Source organism: Ambystoma mexicanum, chromosome 11, assembly GCF_040938575.1.
Source record: "Ambystoma mexicanum isolate Mex_15411 chromosome 11, UKY_AmexF1_1, whole genome shotgun sequence".
Classification (NCBI taxonomy): Eukaryota; Metazoa; Chordata; class Amphibia; order Caudata; family Ambystomatidae; genus Ambystoma; species Ambystoma mexicanum.
The window spans coordinates 134,834,617-134,855,692 of NC_090934.1; the positions used below are offsets into that span (position 1 = coordinate 134,834,617).

At 47.9% G+C, this 21,076-nt stretch overlaps 1 protein-coding gene across 2 annotated transcripts in view; it reads left to right on the top strand.

Annotated features, from left to right (window-relative positions):
* Window positions 1-21,076, top strand: part of MANEAL (mannosidase endo-alpha like) — a 304,451-nt gene that overhangs the window by 41,485 nt on the left and 241,890 nt on the right. For both annotated transcript variants that reach the window (XM_069622654.1, XM_069622655.1), the window contains exon 2: window positions 10,754-11,294. In XM_069622654.1, the coding sequence (XP_069478755.1) occupies window positions 10,814-11,294 (481 nt within the window). In that variant the 5' untranslated portion in view covers window positions 10,754-10,813. The remainder of the gene's footprint in view (window positions 1-10,753; window positions 11,295-21,076) is intronic.

The following is a 21,076-nucleotide window of genomic DNA, read 5'->3' on the forward strand; positions in this document are numbered from 1 at the left end:
TCAGGGAGACACAACCATCTATGAAAGTGACCTTACAGCCTTTATTATTTCTGATAGGCGCTATAGCATGCAGTCCCATGAGTCACAATTAACTTCTCTCCTACCCCACCCCCTGTCTGAATGAGGCTGTGGGTGGAGTCAAAGTGCTGACCCCCCTCCGACCTCATTTAGATGCAGGGAGAAAAAGGAGTGTAGGGATGCACCCCGATGATCCCTCACTGCATGATATGAACATGGGCACCTGCATCAAGCAATTTTTCAGGGTAATAGCATGTATAATAGGGTACTGGCAGCACTGAAATATGTTTTACAGTGACAATACTGGCATATATTGTGCCGAGCCAAAATAAAGATGTTTTTACAGTGGCACTTATGTACAGAAGCGTTATAAATGACTTATCATATCATGCTGACATATATTGCAAACAGCTATCATGAAAGTTTTTTCAATGGCTATACTGGCATATTTCGGGTGCAGTCAGCATGAAAATAAAGGCGTTCTACAGTGCAATGCTAGCACATATTGGCCACAGCCAACATGAGCAAGTGTTTCACAGTGCCCATGCAGGCATATATTGGGCAATGGCTGCAAGAAAAAACTACATTATAGCGACACTCGTAGAATATATTGAGCAGTGCAGCATGAAATCATGTTTTACTGGGTAAAAGTGGGTTATATTGTTGGTCACTATTAGAATTCGAGTGGGGCAGCGCTGGCATGGTCACCTTCTGGGCACAGGAACTATGAAAACATATTTTACAAGTTAATGTTGGCATGTAAAAGGCAGCATGAAAAATTACTTTAAATGGGCAATGCTGGCATGTATTAGTGTGGCAGGCATCATGTTTTTTTTTGGTGACAGCCAACATGCAAATGCTTTGCAAAATTCTCCTGCGTACTATTGGTGAAATGGTATCTATAGAAGTTGTTCACAGAACCAACTAAGTTGTATGAGTTTTCTACCCATTTTTCTGAAATGTCTGCTGTAAAATGTAACATTTCAACTAATAATTTAAAAATATTTCTCTTGAGGCACAGCATCCCGCTTCCGCCCCAACACCCCACACAGTTCTAAGTAGTTCACGCTCGTTCTCTGTGCTTGCTTGGGCCAATTCCAGGAAAAGATACAGTTGGACCCACGAGCATCTTTTTAAATCCCTGAAAAACGTCGGAGCGTCCATTTTAAATGAACCTATGAATTGAATGGAGGGGGGGACTGCTTAAAATTGCTCATACATGCAAGCAGCCCCCCCCCCCGTGTCATTATGATTGGTTGCATGTTAGACATGCATAGAAATCCAGGCAGTCCTGGGTTTTTGTGAATGTTTGCACCTATCCATGCAAGCAATCCTACATGCCCCCTTCCGTGTCTGTGCAGGGCAGGAGGCATTTACATGGATTCTCATGGAATCCGAGGGATCTCTGCCCTCATCAGAATCGGATGAGGGCGATGCTGCCGCTGGATTCATGACATGGGGCGGACTAGGTTAGTGGGATCGTTTCTTCTGTTCTCTGCCCCTGCTCACTGCTATACACCCTGCATAAGCGCACTGCTTTTCATGCACCATTTGCGGGCATTGAACAGTTGAAAATGACCCGCACTGCCTACCTTGCAAAATGACTGGATGAAACCTACTGCCAATTCTCTTTAATCTCAGTGTTGTTCTCTTGGAGAGTGGAAGTGTCACACTCTGCTAGCATGGGCTTGCCAAGAGAATGTCAGAGGTGCTGCTCCAGCACGTGGAATGAAAAAGGGAAACTTGCTTACATGATGCTTTGTGCTCAGTATACTTGATTTAGTGGTATTGTGTTGTCTATTTCCCAACACGTGTTTTGCACTTCAGTAGCACATTCCAAAGACTAGGGGCCTGATTTATGGAATTTTCTGCACGCTGAAAAGTGACTTTGCACACTTTTCAGCGCGTAAAAGTCAGTTGACCGATTCATGGAACTCACTTTGCGTGCATTTCTGGGTCCTTGCGGGAACTTTGTGCAGGTCCGTCCCGCCTTTGTGTGCAGTCGAGTGACATGCGCAAGACCCCACGCAAAGTGTGGGAGGGGCCTACGCAAAGAAATAAACAGGGCGAAACATGCATATTGCCCATTCCCTACGCAGAATGAGGAAGAACAAGGTATTACGTGGGCATGTCTAAGGACGACCTGCACGATGATATCGCACACCCAGCATAGTGCAAAACCAAGCGTATTCATGGATTTAACCGTGCAATTGCACATCGGGTGAGGAAGCATGCAAAGCTCGCGATCCTACCGCCACATGGAAGGACCCGCAAAGTCCCAATCGCATAGGAAACAACGCACAAAAGTAGGGTACAGTCAGGACTTTATGGGTGCAGGCACACAGATGAGGTGCCGATTAAAGTTAGGTGTGCGCGTATGCAGAGTAGCGGGGTGCAGCCATCATTTACGGGGGGTTCGCACGCAGGTTTACCGGAGGCCGACTTGAGTTATGTGACATGTAATGCATTTTATCGTGGTGCAGTCATGGGTTACGGGGTAACATGCACGGTGTTGCTGGGGAGCTGCTTCGGTTGCGGGGAGACGGCACTCAGTATTACTACTGCCCTTGGTAAAGTAGTCATCTGAGACCACTTACTTCCTTAATTATTCCACTCTGCCCCCCCTGTTCTCATACTTGGCCATGTGGTATTATCTCTTTCTGGCGAGAGGGGGCAGTGAGCCATCACCCTAGCATCAGACACGGCTCATCCTTTCTTCATGCTGAAAATCGGTTCCCTTTCTCCTCTGCCCTCTGCCCTCATCATCCTCTGTGCTTTCTCGTCCTCCAAGCTTTGTTTGGAAAGCAGCACCTATGGCATCATTGTTCAGTGCCAGGCAATCAGTGGGCATGTCCTTTCTCAGGCACTTCAATGGACATGAAGGCCCATGTTTGTATTCATGTCATCACTTCTCACAGGTTACATTAAACCCTGACATACATCACTGAACTACCGGCTGCCTGTGAACATCATCAAAACACAAAGAAGCTTTTCCAGTTAAGTCACCACAGGCTAAATTACAGCCAATTCTCCTTACATTTAAATTCAGAGCACAGGGAACAGATGGGCACAAACAACATAGACATGCATATGACCTATTAAAATATATGAACTAACACCAACCTACCGATAAAGGACCCAGAGCTGAAAATAACCAACCGCACTGGGGTAGGTAGATGCATTATCACCTGGACGTGTACACATCACATATTACGCACAGCGTCATTTCACAACCGGGCAAGTTATTCTTCTTTGCGGCTCCTCAAGCATCCATCCCTATAACGTGATTATAGGGGATCGCACAGCCCACCCCAACCAAGGACAAATGATCTCTGATACCCAATGCACTGCTTGATTGTGTGATACAATATTGGACCATGGTCCTCCAGGACTGAAGATCCCCCTCCTCCCACGCTTTACAAGTGGGATATCACCTAATTGATTCCTGAACCAAAAAAAGGCATCTTTTCACGTTTCGACACTAACAAAAAGTATAGACAAGCTTCATATACACACACGCATGGTTCACAATAACCATGAACACACACACACACCCACCCAACCCCCCTCCCCATGCTTTGGTGACGCTTTGTTGACACCATGCTCTTCGTGTACACCGTCCGTAGTTCGTACACAATCGTGCACTGTCCTTTGCAAAAACTGAAAAAAGATTAAAGCAATTGATTGAAAAATCTAGTTTTCCAAACAATTAAAGGTTAAAAAAGTCAGAAAGCCTCTATAAATTCCACTAACTTAACATAAACTGAGTTGAAAATAGTCATTATAAGGTGCCAAATGCGCAGCTATTATAAAACAGAACAATAATTATCACAAGCAAATGGCCATGTAAAATTCACAAAACAACTGTATCCTACCTACCCTTATTAAAGAAGAAAGGGTGTAATTATAAAACCCATTAAAGGCAATGCGAGCAGCAACATATAATTAAGACTAAGGAAAGGTTGGAGAGTTCAGAAAATCAAATTGAAAGTATCACCCCCGCATTGATCTGCACCCCGATTGTGTACAGGCACCCCCCTATCCACTGCGATGGAAGCCGGGTACATGTTGACCCGTACCCTACTGCCCACAGGGCTGTATTCCATATTCTCTCCTCGAAATTCAATTTCTGACAAATGTACAAGGCAGTGAGGAAAGTAAAGGGGCAGGTAGAGGTAGGAGGGGAGGGGGAGCACTTGCAGTGGTCCGTTATCGGTAGCTGTGAACCATTCAGGGAGCACAGGTGTTCGGGGTTGCAAAGTGATGAATAGAAGGTCAGAGGTAACGCAAGTTTGCTCAGTTGTGGGCCTGGACCAGGGGAAATAGACTGTCACTGGCCTCTAACCTCATGCTCTATCTACCCAAACTAGCCAATGTGGCACAAACTACAAGGAGATGATTATTTTTCAGGTCTGGACTAGAAGGTCACATAATGTAAGAGCAATATTTTCTCAAATATGGCAAAACCTGGGGATTCAAGACGGTGTTACACAGCATGCCAGCTCAAATAGCTAATATAGAGTTATCAATGTGTTATTCATATAAGTGAGGCTGTGGACGTTCTGAGGTAGGCATTAAAAGAAGGCAAGCTTAAAGGGTGGACCCAATCTTCAAAGGATTGGATGTCATCCCAAATGAGGTAGTAATTCTTGATTAGCTAGTGCAAATTGATGAAGGTCACGTGACACCACTCAACCAGCCAACCACTGCCTGTCTTTTCCTTCTCCATTAGCCAGCTCTATGGCTTATCTTCCCCATTAACTGTTAGCTTCCAAGAGATTCCCTGCAAAGAATGGATGAAGACGAGCTTCCAAGAGATTCCCTGCAAAGAATGGATGAAGACGAGCGCAGTTGTTCTTTGGACTGGGGAAGGACGAGCACTTTTGCAAGCCGCACCTGAGGCAAGTTGTATAACTTGCGTCTCACTCTACTGTGTTCACCTCTTGTACATCCACACCCCATATGGCTACAGCAATCAATCAAGACTGGTGGAGAACTGGCCATCATCCTCAAGTCACCCGGGCCCTGCATCAGACTGCAAGTAGCCTCACCAGCTCCGTCAAAGCACTCTCCTGACTCTTGCCCATCTCTCCCACGGATACTGTTACATTCAGCCTCATCAACAGACCAGCTAAACTTAACACATCCTTCATCAACATCTTCGCCGACCTGGTCACCACCAAGCCTCTCACACACAGCAACAACATCTTCCTCCAGGACCTGAACCGCCCATTCAACACTACCACCACCAACCATCCTAGCTCCTCTGCTCTCATCTGCTCTCCTCAGCATCTCTGGTGGTCAATGCTTTGCTAGAAGTCAACGGCCAGACTAGGGCACAAGGCACGTAACAAAGAAAGAACCAGGGACCGAACATTCTCGATGTGCACCTCAAAACTCTGGAACCTCATACCATCCACCTGAGACTCGCTCTAACTTTAGTGAAATTCAGAAAATACATCAAAACCCTCCTCTTCAAGGAACATCTTCTTCACACCCAGTTAGACAGACACCCTGATTCCACCTACTCCAGCATCCCTCCTGAGGACATACCTTAACAGCCTACCCACCAGTTCTGGCTCCATGTAATTTCATCACAGAATGTAAAAAACCCAGCGAAATAACATCCCACGACGAAAGGACGTTGTACCCCAGTCCACCTGCACACTCCCTCAGAGCACTGTTGCACGTTCCGCGCTAACTACTCTGTGCTCCCCTAAATGGTTTGCTAATAATACATTCTATGTTGTACGGACTCTCCCCCGACTGATATGTTATGTTAATAGTTTGTTAGTGGGATTGAGAGGGAGAAGAGCAAGAGTGCTTTGATGTGCTGTTGGCAGCTTCAGTTCAGAGAAACCGGTCACTGAGCGTTACCGCGTTTTCAGTTGGTAGCCGTCATGTGGTGTTGAGGTGGGATTGTGCATGGCTTGTTTACATGTCAAGTGTTGTGAAGTGCGTGCGATTTGTGGTGCAGTAGAAGAGTGGTTGTTTAGTTCACAGTTTGAGGGTGCGTATGCAGAGTTTTTAGTATGATTAGTTGGTGGCAATACATTTCTTACACCAAACAGTCCCTCCACATGCAATACAATTCCCACCCCAACAGTGCATACAAGTGCAATACCTTTTTCACCCCCCGAAATCCATCCAAGTGAGACACATTACCTGTCCCCAACATTCCATCCAAGTGCGGCATAGTTTCTGCCACTAGACAATCCATCTAAGTGTGACGCACTTCTAACCCTGTGAAGTCCATCTATGTGCGATGCATCTCCCGCTCCTAACACTCCCTCCAAGTTCGGTGCACTTCCTGTCCCAACTGCCAATCCAAGTGCGACACACTTCTCATCTCTAAACCAATCCATCTAGGTGTGTTACATTTCCTGCCGCAACAGTTTATCGAGGTGCGATGCATTACCCATCCCAGTAATCTGCCTCGGGGAGGCAAGCCCTGCATGCTACAGATGTTACATAGTGCCTGTCTCAAGGCACAGCAGGGAGTAGAAGGCTTAGTTATATTATTATACCAAATGCAGAATGTTTTTAACCTACACATACAGGTTGGGCGTAGAATGTGTCTAGTTTACCCAGTAAGGCTACATGCCAGATAGGGTTAACCTACGCTAGTAGGCTAAATGCTGGTGGGTGTATGATATCAGGTAATACGAGTGGTGGGTTTTGTGGTGTACATTAGTGGCTGTACTCCTGGCTTTTCTGGTAGGTTTCTCTTTCTGTATTTTACATGGTTTAGCGTGCTGGGTTGTGTTGATGGTGGTAGGTCCCTTAGGTTGGTCTCGGTTCATGTTGGGTGTGTTCATTTAGACACTGGTTTCATTGGTTTCCTTTCTGTGTGTTTGCTCATTACGTGATGCGTCGATGTTGTTCAGACGTTTTCCTCCCTTCAGAGCTGAAGAGCCAGGTTTTTAAATGTTTTCTGAATTTTAGATAGTCCTCCGTAGTTCATATTTCTTTCGGGAGGGAGTTGCAGAGTTTTACGGCTATGCAAGAGAAGGCTGATCCTCCAAGTCTTTTCCTTGCATAGTGTTTAGGCCGTAGGCTGATGTCGTTGTGCAATCGAAGTGTTCTTGCTGGATTGCAGATGGTGATTTTCTTTTGTATGAATTCTGCTCCCTGGCCGTCAATTGCTCGGTGTGTAATGCACATTGTGTTGAAGGTGATTCGTTTTTTTGACTGGGAGCCAATGTAGCATCCTTAGCACAGTTTGAGGAGAAGACTGGCGGCTGCATTCTGTATTCGTTGTAGTTTCCTCAGCAAGTATTCTGGCATTCCAAGGTATATGCTGTTGGCGCAGTCTATTCTGGGCATGATGAGGAAGAGGATGGCAAGTGTTCTTTGCATGAAGGAAAAGAAGGGTATTTTCTTTTTGATAGTGTGCAGATGGAAAAAGCATTTCTTAATTATACAATTGACTTGCAGTTCTAGTGTTAACTCGTTGTCCATTAGGTTCCCAAGGTTTTTGACTACTTTGGATTTTTTAAGTTGGGGTTCCCAGTTCGGTGGGCCATGGGATGTTCTGGTTGTTTCCTTACTTTTTGGGTGAAATATTGATTTCCATTTTTCCAGGTAAATTATAAGGTTATCAGTGTTCATCCATTGGTAGAGTTCTTTGAGACAGTCTGTTAGCGTCGGGTACTCCTCTTCATTGCTGTTGATTTTGTAGATGATTTTGGTATCATCTGCAAAATTGTAGCATATGAGGCTGGGGGCCTCATTACAAGGTTGGCGGTAACCCGCCGGTTCTAGCGGGGGTTTGCCGCCGACCTCGTAACACTGCTTCCACTGCCTAATATCCCAGTGCCACCAGGATATTACAGGTGGCGACAGGCTGGAATGAGGCCCTATGTCTTTTGATGAGGTTGATTAGGGGCGCCGCCAGGTAGATGTTGAACAATGGTGGGGATATCGAGGAGCCCTGTGGCACTCCACAAGTGGTGTTCCGCGGAGTGGATTTGAATGGTTTTAGCCATATTGTTTCTGTTCTTCCAGAAAGGAAAGATTTAATCCAAAAGGGATGCTGTGTTGTGGATCCCTATGTCTTCAAGCCTTTTGACGAGGGTGTTATGGTTGAATTTGTCGAAGGCTGCAGAGAGATTGAGTAGTATTAGTGACGAGTTTGTGTTGGAGTCTGCATTGGTCTTTAGGTTGTCCCATATAGAGAGAGTAGTGCCGTCTCCGTTCCTCTCATCGGTTTAAAGCCTACTTGTGCCTGACCTTTTTCATGTATTCCAGTATTTGTTCGTAAATATAGGTCTCTTATTAGTTTTGCAGGGTATGGAATGTTTGATATGGGTCTGTAGTGGAGAGGTCTTCAATGTCACCCGTCGTATCTTTGAGGAGTGGTTTGATGTAGGCTGATTCAAATGCTTGTGGTACGCTTTCTGTTGAAACTGACATGTTGAAGAGGTTTAGGTAGTATTCTGATGGTGTTCCCATTGCGAGGATCGCTTTGTAGATGTATGGTGGACAGGAATCAGATGAGGAGCCTGCCTTGTTGCCTTTGTTCACCAGGCTGATGAATTTTTCCCTTGATATTTGGGGAAAGAGGTTCAGCCTGGTCTGTGGGCCGGCGGTTGGTTGGTTGGTTGGTTGGTGGAGGTGAATGGTCAGGTGGGTTGGTCTACTCTGTATGATCCGTTGTATGTTGGTGATTGTATTCTTAAAGTGATCAGCAAGATCGTTGCATAGTTTTTGCGAGGGGATTGGTGTGTTATTGCACCCAGGAGGGTTTCTCGTCTCATTTATGTTGTTGAACAATTCTTTCTGAGTGCTGTTGGCTTTCGTGATCCGTTCATTATAGTATTTGTTTTTTGCTTTGAGAATTTCTGCCTTGTATGATCAGTTCCGTTTTTGATATGTTATTCTTTTATCTTGGTCATAATTTTTCCTCCATTCTTCTTCTAGTTTCTAGTTTCTGGTTTGTTTAGTTCATTGTTTTGAGGTGGGGCTTGAACCAGCGAGCCAATGATTTCTTTCTCGATGGAATAACAGGTTTTTCCACTGAGATGTTATCTTTTGTTTTCGTGATGCAGTTCAGGATTATATTTGTTCTTTCATCTATGTCAGTTGCCTTCAGGGTGGTGATCGATGGCTTTGAGGATTCACATTTTTCCTCCAGGTCACTGCTTTTGATGATTCTCTAGTTTCTTTTCCATATATGGGGTGGGGGGTTATTTTGTGGCTTCTTGGATCCTTTGATGCTATTTGAACCACAAAGGGTATAATGAGGTGGTCACTCCAATGTATTTGGATTGGTGGCACTGTTGTGATGAGATTTTTAATGGCGAAGATTGCATCTAGTGTGTGGGCTGCTGTGTGCATGGCTCCTTTCACCATTTGTAGTAGTTGCATTGTCTGAAGATGTTTGGTTAGTGTTTTCTGTGAGTTTGCGTTCTCTTCTTCGAACCATATGTAGAAGTCGGCAAGAATGATCAGATGGTCATGTTTAATGGCCATGTTAGTGACAGCTTCTACACGGAGGCCTGTAGACGAGTATACATTTGAGGTTTGTTTGCAGGTCTGAGGTCAGGTGCAGGACAAGGGAGTCGCAGTTCAGATATTCAGCAGATTGGCTCTTCTTATTTTTAGATCTCCCTTGTATGCCACAGCAAGTCCTCCTCCTCCCTTTCCTTTCCTGTTTGGACTTAAAGTTGTCAGGCAGACAGCTGGATAGTATGACTTTGTCGTTTTGAGCTAGCCAGGTTTCTGTGATGAAAAGTTTGTCTATACCCCGTTGCAAAGTAGATCACAGATCTCTGTTGTGTGTTTGGAGATAGATCTGACGTTGATTAGGTTGCAGTGTATGTTTTTCTTTATTGTGGCCTGTTTTGTCATTGATTGTCTCTTCTGGCAGTCTTGCTGACGACGCATATTATTGTCATCAGGGTGCAGGTTGTAATCTATTTGGTCTGTTCCATCATTAAGTAGTTCGGTTAGGTTTCGTATTGGGTTCATATCTTCTTCTGGATCCTCTTCTCTTTCAGGTTGATGGTGCCGAAGGCGTTGTTGCTTTTTGTAATTTATGGCACGTAGGTCTCATTTCCTATTGTTTTTCTTCTGTTTATTTCTTGCCTTACCCTTTGCTATTACCATAGTATGAGGGTCTCATTTTCGGGTCCCGCCGTAATCCGTTGGCAGGATCCTGTGCATTGGTGGGGACCTGTATGTTTCCCTGCTGCAGAATGTTCCTCATTTGCACGGCAGAGTGCAAAAGGGGAGGGCAAAAAGGCAGCATACAGTCTTGTACGCAGCCTCTTTTGCACTCAACCATGCAAACTGAGTAAACGGTGGCTGCCATGTATGCATGGCAAGCAGCGTTTACAATGGATCCCTATGGAGTCCTCCGGCTTTTTGCTGGTTCAAAAAGCCAGCAGACGCGAGAGGAATCGCCGGTATGAAAATCCATGCCGGCGCAAATGCTGGAGTATTTGTATGGCGGAGAGGAAGGAGGTGGCAGAAAGGTAACTTACGTTCCACGCCTCCTCTATGCCACACAAATCAAGGAAGATGACAAGCGTACAATCCTATGTACTTTTCAGATTACACTGGCTTGTGTGTGGAATCCACAAGCCTACAACGGCAGTGTCCTCAGTGACATTGTACATAGTGTCTGATGCATTCACTTCACCTAACACACAACCCCACCTGTACTGCCTGAATGCCACGACTGACCTGCCTGCACACTAGTAATGATTGTGTATCTTTTACCACCCTATAGGATCCTGCATTGGGATAACTTATTCCCAGAAGCCAAGTGCGAAGTCAAGACGGATAAGAAATGGCCAGGCTCCGGAAGAAGGCCGGCATTGCTCTGTTCCTCTTCACGCTCTTCATCTTCGGGACCATGATGGGTCTGCGGACCTTGAAGCCCAGCGATGGGTTCTCGGACCTGGCGCCAGGCCTGGAACTGGTGCCCTTCATGGAGCGTGTGGACAGACGCTCAGTGTCCCACAAAGCCGTGGTCCCGTCTCACAGTGTCACTGGCGCGGACGCGCACACTGAGACCATCGTCTATCGTGACCTACATATTTTTTACTACATGTGGTATGGGAACCCCAATTTTGATGGGAAGTATGTCCACTGGGACCATGTGATGGTACCTCATTGGGACCCCAAGATATCAGCCAGTTACCCCAAGGGAAGGCACAGCCCTCCGGAGGACATTGGCTCCAGCTTCTACCCCGAACTGGGCCCTTACAGCTCAAGAGACCCAAAAGTACTGGAGGAACATATGAAGCAACTTAAAGAAGCAGCAATTGGTAAGACATTCTATGTTCTTATACATTTAATGTATGCAATATCCCTTAACGCAAGCTCTGCTTTCACATGCAGGAGCAGCAAAATATTAAAGGCACTCTGCAATATCTGTCATGTATAATGGTACACCAACACACAGAGACAATGCTAATTTAAAGAAATTGTCTTTGAAGATTACAATATGAACAAATAATTAAATGGTGCAGCAACTGCAACGCTTCCCACAAATCATAAGTGGACCGGATACATGAATAGGCTGAAGATGTGAGAGATCTTGTATTCTGTTTGGGAAATAAGGTCCTGCATGTTCTTGGGACTCCAGTGGCGGCCCTTCATTTAAATAGCTAATGCCTTCTGGGAGTTGTATTCTTGCTTTACTTTAATTGGACACATTAGATTCGAGCTCCTGCAGCAGATGACTTGTACAAGAGGCACCCAGGACTGGGAAACTAGTGGTGCTGCTTACATGAGCATCTCCTCACCCGAGAAAATTCTCCATAGCCTGCCTTCCTGTAGATAAGGGCTATCCGGATGCTGGCCTCGAGAGCTGGAATCCTGACGGGTTTTCAGGATATCCCTCATTAATATTCATGAGGAAAAATGTACATACATTTAGAATCATTGTATGCAAATTTGTCTCATGAATATTAATGAGAGGTATCCTGAAAACTCGGAATGGATCTGGCCATCGAGGCCTGGCGTTGGACAACCCTGCTATAGATTGTGTCATAAGTCATGGCCTAAAGAGAAACAGGGAGACTGCCGAAAGTCCAGTATGGAGACTGTGGATTTCTTTGATAGTGGCAGGTGTAAAGTGGCCTGCAACCTTATGTCAATGGAATGCCACTTTTCCAGTCCTGTGCTTTAAGTAATCTAATGCACAATGGGAGTTGTATTCTTGTGATCCCAAGTGCTACCATCCAATCTCTTTATTAGATGCGGTTTCCAAGCTTTTGGGGAAAATGCTTTTCACAAGGCTGTTAAACTATGTTACCCTGCATCCATCGCAAGTATGGGTTTCTCGAGGGCCTGGGCACAACAGAGCAAGTGCTTCAATGTTCTCTTGTACTGAACAAATATCGGGCCAGGTATACCCCCATGTCTATCAGGCTTTTATGGACCTGCCGAGCGCTTTTGATTGCATTGGCAGAAACTTCCTCAGGGCACACTTGGACTCAAAGGGCTTACTGGAAATATTTCTCAAGATTTTTTTAAAAACCACCTCGATTTAGAGGTATATATTAGATATGAAAGAAAACGACCCCTAGCCTGCGTGCGCTCCCAAAAAGAAATAGCAAAGATAATCATAGCAAGTTTCAATATTCAGAATGGTAAAACAGAACAGTTTATTGTTAATTTCTTGATTTAACAATTTAGTTTCAGCCAACATGTGTTTCGACCCACTGAGTTTTTTTCCAAGGCTATTGTGCGGTTTAAGAGCACCTTCTTTTTGATGATATACAAATTCCAGATCGGTCATTGAAATACAAGGTCCCACTTGTAAATCAAACTCGAGGTTGAGTAAGGTTACAAGACTGTCCTAATGTCTTAACCTCAAACCAAGTAAAACACGTGTTTCGACCCATTGAGCTCTTTTTCAAGGCAGGTAAATTAAAAGTAAAAAAAAACATGTTTACATTAAAACATAAGGAAATTATAACATTGGGAGCGCATGCAGGCTAGGGCGCCTGCTGTATTCTTTCATCAGTTTTGCTTGTGACGCTTGGGCTGCGTCACTCTTGTACCAAGATGCGTGCAGCCCCATTGTCTTATCACTCACACTCCACATTTGATTTTAGGTGAGGCAGAGTTGCTTACAGGAGCCCCGTGTGTTTTGCAATATATTAGATCTGGCTCCCATGGACGGTCTGGCCTACAGGGAACTCTGCAGATATCCCGATGGGCTTCTACATTCTGGGCCTTTATTGTGTGGGTACTCTGGTTTTCTGCTCCTCTTACCCTCTTTCCCACGGATGGACCCCTCTCCGTCCATATCACCTAGTCCTCCACACCCCTTTGAAGTAAAGAAATGGTTGGAAAGCTTCCAGTATATTGATCCCCACTCTTAATGTGGGAGGATAGTTCAAGGGCAACGCGCTCACCTTGGAAGCAAGACGACACAAAGCAACACAGGTTCGATCCCCGGGTCCGCGCTTAGAAACTTCTCGGTATTAAGCGCGTTATAAATAACCAATTATAATTATAATGAATAAATACAAGAAGTCAGTGTTTTGTTGTGTTTGGCTATTTTCTAGTTCCTGTACAGGGACAAATGTACTTTGCAAATCACTATTTGGACCCGCCGTTTCCAGATTTTCCTGAGGGAGAACCCCCACAAACCTCACTAGAGAGGCTGGGCTTGCTTGCCCAGTGTAATGTGGGGCCACTATGAAAAACATTTCCAGAACTGCTTTTGGTTCCCAGTCCACTCCTGATGGCTCCACGGGAGAATGGAGCAACCCATTGGCGTCTCAGCGGGGTGTACAGCAGGGTTGTGTATCGGAGCCCCAATTATTCTATCGGCTTTCAATCCTTTTCAATGTACTTCTTAAAAGTACAAAAATGGATGACTGCCAATGGCATGTGTCTTAATAGTGGAAACACGGAATTACATCTACTTTCCTCTCCTGCCAAGGCGAAATGTTTTAATACAATTGATGAGTGCCCTATTAAAACAATGCGTAAAGCTGAACCACTTGGAGTTATTCTGGATACAACTATGTCTATAGTTGGACATATATATGCCACCATTGGCTCTTGCAGCTATTGTCTTAGGCTTCTGAGACAGTGATGCCGCTTACTGTCCAATCATCATCGGACCACCATTTGAAGGGCACTCATTCATTCCATAATGGTAGCGCAATGCTTGCAGGGGCGAACAAGACAGACATTAAACGTACAAAGGTGGTGCAGAACACTGCTGCCCGATTGGCTGCTAATGTTCCAAGGAACCCGTAAATTTCACCCACCATAAGAAAACTACATTGGCTTCCGGTTGCAGCAGGACTAAAACACAAAGTATAGGTCGCTATCCATAGATGTGTACACAGCAGCGCACCACAGCACTTGACCGATCGCATTACTCTCTATTGACCGAGCAGGCAATTGCGCTCTTCCACCAAAGCGCTTTTGCAGACTCCACGCTTTAAGTTGGCGCACATGGAGATTGCTCTTTTGATGTTATAGCACCCAAGGTATGGAATGAGCTTCCCCTTGAATAAAGGCTTATCACAGAGTGACCAAACTTTAAGAATCGACTCAAGACGTTACTCTTGTTGTTAGCGTTCTCTTCATATTGACCTCTGATATGTTAATCACCTGACTTCTGATCTTGTCTTCGGCTGTCTGTGCTTTGGTGCCTTTCATGGTCCACAGCGCATTGCAAATACATTATTATTATTATTAATAATAATAATAATAATAATAATAATAACAACAACGGTATGGATGGGTTCCACTCTACCGTCAGTGATACACCAGCAATTGCCACCATTGCTTTAAACTGATGATACAGTACTACTGACTCACACACTGCTTCGCAGGCATTCATCAATAGCTCCACCATGGCTCTGGACAGTAAGGGCCAATCACTTAATACACCCAAAGAACAAGTTACTCTCTTACCTGGTAACGTTCTTTCGATGGGATGGTCCGACGACGTATTCCATATCTTTGACAGTAATCACCATAGCTGTGCTGCTTTGGAAAATTTTCAGCGTCTGCGTCCTACGTCAGTGACGTCGATGCGCCGTCCCCGAGGACCTCCTCCGACGGCCGACATCACCCGATGTGATAAGTAGGGCGCACGACGCCCGTAGCCTTAGTTGTAGTTTTTTCCCCCCAGAACGTGTGCCACCAGTCTTCTGCCAGTCAGACACACAAGGCCTTGCGGAAACGTAAGCTGCAATCGCATAAGAAATTCCGCAGCGGGGAAGGTAGGGAGGGAGCGATATGGAATACGTCGTCGGACCATCCCATCGAAAGAACGTTACCAGGTAAGAGAGTAACTTGTTCTTCGAGGGGATTGGGTCCTCCGACGTATTCCATATCTTTGACAGACTTCCAAAGCAGTACCAAAGCAAGGAGGTGGGAAAATAATTTAGAACACAAATTTTGCATGCCCAATCAAATTGCGGAATAAAGGACTGCCTTGCCAAAGGCCAGATCCTGTCCTCGGATGGAATCGAGGGAGTAGTGACGTACAAAAGTATGTACAGAAGCTCAGGTGGCTGCATCACAGATGTTATGAATAGGAACACCCCTCTGTAGGGCAGTAGATGCAGCCATACCCCTGGTAGAATGGGCCCGCAAACCAGCCTGTGGGTCCTTAACCGCCAAGCGGTAACACTCGGAGATAGCCAAAATAATCCAACGAGACAAAGTCTGTTTCGTCACAGCTTGTCCCAAACGCTTTCCAGCGTAACCAATGAAGAGTTGATCGTCCACTCTGACCCGGGACATGCGTGAAATATAAAAGCTCAACGATCTCCTAGGATCAAGCCTATGGAGCCTCTGCTCTTCCTTACCAGGATGCGGAGGAGGATAGAATGCCGGAAGAACAGCCTTCTGGCCCAAATGAAATTCCGAAACCACCTTCGGAAGAAAGGAAGGACGAACTCGAAGGACAACCCTGTCCTTATGAAACACAGTGAAGGGTGGCTTAACTGAAAGTGCCTGTAACTCACTCACTCTGCAAGCGGAAGTAACCGCAACCAAAAACACAGTTTTAAGAGTTAACAGTCTCAAAGGGCAAGAATGCAAAGGCTCAAACGGAGCACCCATAAGAAACTTAAGAACAAGGTTCAAATCCCAACCGGGCACAAGAAAAGGTGACTGAGGGAACACATTAGTGAGCCCTTTCAAAAACTGAGAAATTAAAGGAATCTTAAAATAGGAACATTCTTCAGACGAGCGCTTAAATATGGACAGCGCTGCCAGGTAACCTTTAATGGTACCCACTTGCAAGCCCCTGTGGGCCAAAGAAAGCAAAAAAGACAGAACCATGGGAATGTCACATTCAAAAGGATCCACATTCTTAACTCTGCACCAGTTGCAGAATTTACGCCACGGCAATGGTACAGAGACTTTGTTGCCGGCCGTCTCTGCCGAGAGCAACACCTCCAACACGTCTTCAGGGAGGTCCCAATCCTTATACCTCAACCTTTCGGAAGCCAAGCGTGAAGGTTGAGGGATCTGACCTCTGGATGGAGAACCTGACCCCCCTCCCGTGAGAGCAGATCGTCTTGGTAGGGAAGACGACGTGGGGGGCAGAGGGACAAGTCGAGAAGGTCCGGGCCCTCGCGGGAGCAATGAGGATCATCCGGGAACCGAACCTCTGTAACCTCTGCAGTACTTGCGGGATGACGGGGACTGGAGGAAACGCGTACAGCAGTGGGAATGACCACTCCACCACAAACGCGTCTCCTAAGGATCCTTTTGGAGGAAATTCCCGCGAGCAGAACCTTTCGCACTTCCAGTTGACACTGGAGGACGAAGATCTGCAGGAGAATCTCCTGAGCCAGCTCCCACTCGTGAGAGATCGTGCTCTGCCTGCTAAGAGCGTCCGCCGTCTCGTTGTCGTCTCCGGCCAGATGAACAGCCGAGATCGAAACATCCTGCTGGATGGCCCAGAACTCGAGCTGCATCGCCTCCCTGAACAGAGGAAGTGACCCTGCCCCCCCTTTTTGTTGAGGTAGTGCATGGCCACTGTGTTGTCCGTCAGGATCAGGACACTCTTTCCTCGCACAGTTGGCAGAAAAGCCTTCAGGGCTAGCCTGACGGCCCTCAGCTCCAACAGATTGATATGGAGTCTGGACTCCGACGGAGACCAACGACCGCTGACTGTCAACTCGTTGGCATGAGCTCCCCATCCCGTGAGGGATGCGTCCGTCACGATCGTCACCTCCGGCCAGGGAAGCCAAAATGGAGCCCCCATCATCAGATTGCCTTCGACGGCCCACGACAGAAGGTCCTGGGTGACCGAGGGCAGCACCTGAACAGGGTCCGACATCCTGCCGGAAGATTGTGACCACTGCATCTTGAGTGCCCACTGCAAAGATCTCATCCGCAGACAATACTCTGGCACCAGAAGAATGCAGGATGCCATGAGGCCGAGCAACCTCAAGAACTCGAACGCCAGGAGCGTCTGGGCAAGTTGAAACTTGTGCCCCATCTGCTGAATGTGAAGAGCCCTCACCTGGGGAGGAAAACACAGCCCCAGGGATGTGTCGAGCACTGCTCCGATGTACTGGAGCCGCTGTGTTGGCGTCAAATGGGACTTCTTTAAATTTAGGGAGAAGCCCAGCTTGTGAAGGGAGTGGCAGGTGACGGACAGATGATCCAGGACTTGCTCGGGAGAGCTCCCCCTGATCAACCAATCATCCAGGTAAGGGTAGACGTGAATCCCCCCTTTCCTGAGATGCGCTGCCATCACCACCATGAGCTTGGTGAAAACCCTCAGGGCGGAGGTCAATCCGAACCCCAGGACCCGAAACTGAAAGTGTGAGTCGCCAACCGCGAACCTCAGGTACTTCTTGTGCTTGGGATGGATCGGCACATGGAAGTAAGCGTCCTTGAGGTCGAGAGACACCAACCAGTCCTGAAGTTGAAGGGCCTGGAGGAGTTGAGAGAGAGAGTGACCATCTTGAACTTGTCCTTCCGTAGGAGTTTGTTCAAACTGCGCAAGTCGATGATGGGTCTCAATCCCCCGTCTTTCTTCGAAATCAAAAAATAAGGGGAATACCATCCCTTGTTCCTCTCCGCTACAGGCACCAGTTCTATGGCGCCTTTCTCCAGCAGGGCTTGAATTTCCTGCGCAAGGAGCGGATCCGGACTCTTCAAAGAGAGGTTCCCAGGTGGATTGTCGTGAGGCCTCTGCCGAAAGGGAAGACAGTAGCCGTGGGTTATGATCTCCAGAACCCACATATCTGAAGTAATGGCACGCCACTCTACAAGAGGCTGCGCCAGCCTTCCCCCAACTGGCGAACCATGGGACATGGCCTCATGACCGAGTGGTAGCGGCTGCGGCGTTGCCTGAGGGCAAATAGGCAACTGCCCGAGCAGCTTTGGCACCTCGAGTACCCTGTTTTCCACCTCTGGTACTCCTACAGTGGCCTCTTTGACTGACAGCTCCTCTCGCTTTACTGAAGGATGAGTAATAATGAAAGGAACCTCCCCTCCATTGTTGTCCCCTAGGGCGAAAAGGCGGAGGTTGTCGAACTGCAGCACCCAACGACTTTGCTGCAGCTTTGGAGGTCTGCAACCTCTCAAGGCTCTCGTCAGCCTTGCTGCCAAAAAGATGTTCACCATCAAAGGGCATGTTGAGGAGCCGGGACTGTACATCAGGAGCGAACCCCGACTTCCTCAACCGCGCAAACCTGGGTATTACGGTGCTCGCCGCCATGGACCGGCTGACACAATCTGCCATGTCCAAACCCGACTGAACGGCCTCACACATGGCATCCTTGCCATCCTGGACCATAGCAAGGAAGCCATCCCGTTCGCCCCCTTCGGGAATATGTTCAGCCGCTAATGCAACACAGTTCCACAGAGTGTGTGTGAAACGAGACAAGGCACATACGGAGTTGGCCGCCTGAAGCGCCATACCCCCTGAAGAAAACACTTTCTTCGCCCAGCCATCAAACCGTTTGTCGTCCCTATCCGGAGGGATGGTAGGATACGACGCCTGCTTTGCTGGGGCCTTAGCCGCCTGCACCACCAAACTCTCCGGAGTTGGGTGCCTGGACAAGTAGCAGGGGTTGCTACTGGCTGGATGGTATTTTCGCGACAAAGACTTGCCCACTGCCGGGAGACTCTCCGGAGCAGTCCAAGCCGCCGCCACCCTTCTCTGCAGAGCCCTATGAAACGGCAGTACCGGGTCAGTGGGGGGACCAAGATCGAGGATGTCCGTAAGATCATCCTGAACAAACTCCCCTGGTGAAGCCGACCATCCCAAGTACTCAGTGACCCGAGACATAAGGCGCCGGTACGAAGAATCGGTATGAGTGCCAGGCTGAGGCCTACAAAACTCCACCTCCGGAGAGGTGTCCAGTCCACTGGCATCATGCAGTGACTGCCTCAGGTCTTCAAATTGGCTATAGCCCGAGATAAGCTCATCTGGCACCCTATCCGGAACCAAGCCCGCATCAGAGCCCTCATCAACCTCTGAAATGTACTCCAGGCGGTGAGAGGAAGGCACCTGGGGACCAAAGCTATGCCTGACCTTAGCCAGAGCCTTTCTAGGGGCTTCCCCCGTGCCACGGGGTCCCTAGGACACCACTGCCTCGAAAGGCGTTGAGGGTGGCGGACGAATCTGTGCCGGCGTCGAGAGAATCGACGTCGAGTGAATCGGCGTCGATGTCAGCCGCAGCGCCACCAGCATTGATGGCGTCGACACAGGCCTCGAAGCCAGAGCTCCCGAGCGTGTCCTTCGACGACCTAGGCGCCGACAGCGTCGACGACCCCCTCGGAGGCGGAGCCTCAAGAGATGCCATCGACAACCTCGGCGCCACAGGCGTCGACGTCTTCCTCGAAGACTGCAAAGGATCACGCGGTCTCGAGCACGTCGAGGACCGGGACCTGGAACGGGCATGGCGAGAACGGTTACCCTTGTCTGAGCGGGACCTCTCCCGCAAACCGTGCCGACCACCCGAGCCCGAAGGCGTGTGAGCGGTGTCTCTCGACCGATCACGACCGACCCCACTCGGAGGCGCGGACGGACCGGTGCCCTGCGATTCGGGAATCGCTAACATCTTCTTCCCGAAGGAAGCCCATTCCTCCGGTGTCGCTTGCATGGTGGGATAAGCGACCCGCCTACGGGCGGAGTCCTCGGAAGAGGACGGGGAAGGTGACCGATGCCGTCGCTTCCGGGAATGCATCGTAGAGGCAGAGGAGTGGCGAGACCGACTTCCAGAAGGAGATCCACTGGACCTCTGACGATGACGCGGAGAGTAGCCTCTCGATTCATCCGACGAAAGCCCCGCAGACCTCGACTTCCGGGGCTTAGACACCCTACCTACCGACAACTTCTTCTTGCGCTCCCGCAAGGCCTTGGCCGTGAGCGACTGGCAGTCGACACAGTCGTCCATGTCGTGGGCCTCCCCGAGGCACCAGAGGCAGGCACCGTGCAAGTCTGTTACCGACATCTTGGACCCACATTCCCTGCATTTTTTGAAGCCCGGACGCGGGGTTGAAGACGAGGTAGACATCGTCACAAAAAGGCTTTTTTACAAAACCGAACAGGTTCAAAGAACCGAGAAGATTACAACAGAAACTCCAAAGAGTCGAGGCGTACCGAGATTCACGAAGTGAACACGTTTGCGGAAAAAACGGAACTGCGTCTACGGGCGTCGTGCGTCCTACTTATCACATCGGGTGACGTCAGCCGTCGGAGGAGGTCCTCGGGGACGGCGCATCGACGTCATCGACATAGGACGCAGAAAACTTTTCGAAGCAGCACAGCTGTGGTGATTACTGTCAAAGATATGGAATACGTCGGAGGACCCAATCCCCTCGAAGCCAAGATTATAGTGGCAGGTGGAAATCCTAGATCGTTAAGACCCATAACACGTAAGAGAGTAACGATGGAGATGGTCGACTGCTATGATTATTTATGTGTTAAATTTGCTAACCCGCCAAGAGGGGGGGGCAATGCATGTTAAAGAGAAGTAACGATTTGCTAGACCTATGGGTGGGCATCCTGATGACATAGCGGGCCAAAGCTAGCAACAGTTGCATGTGGGGCAGGTGTTGGGCAATATTTGAATGTGGACCAGTTTACGAGAGG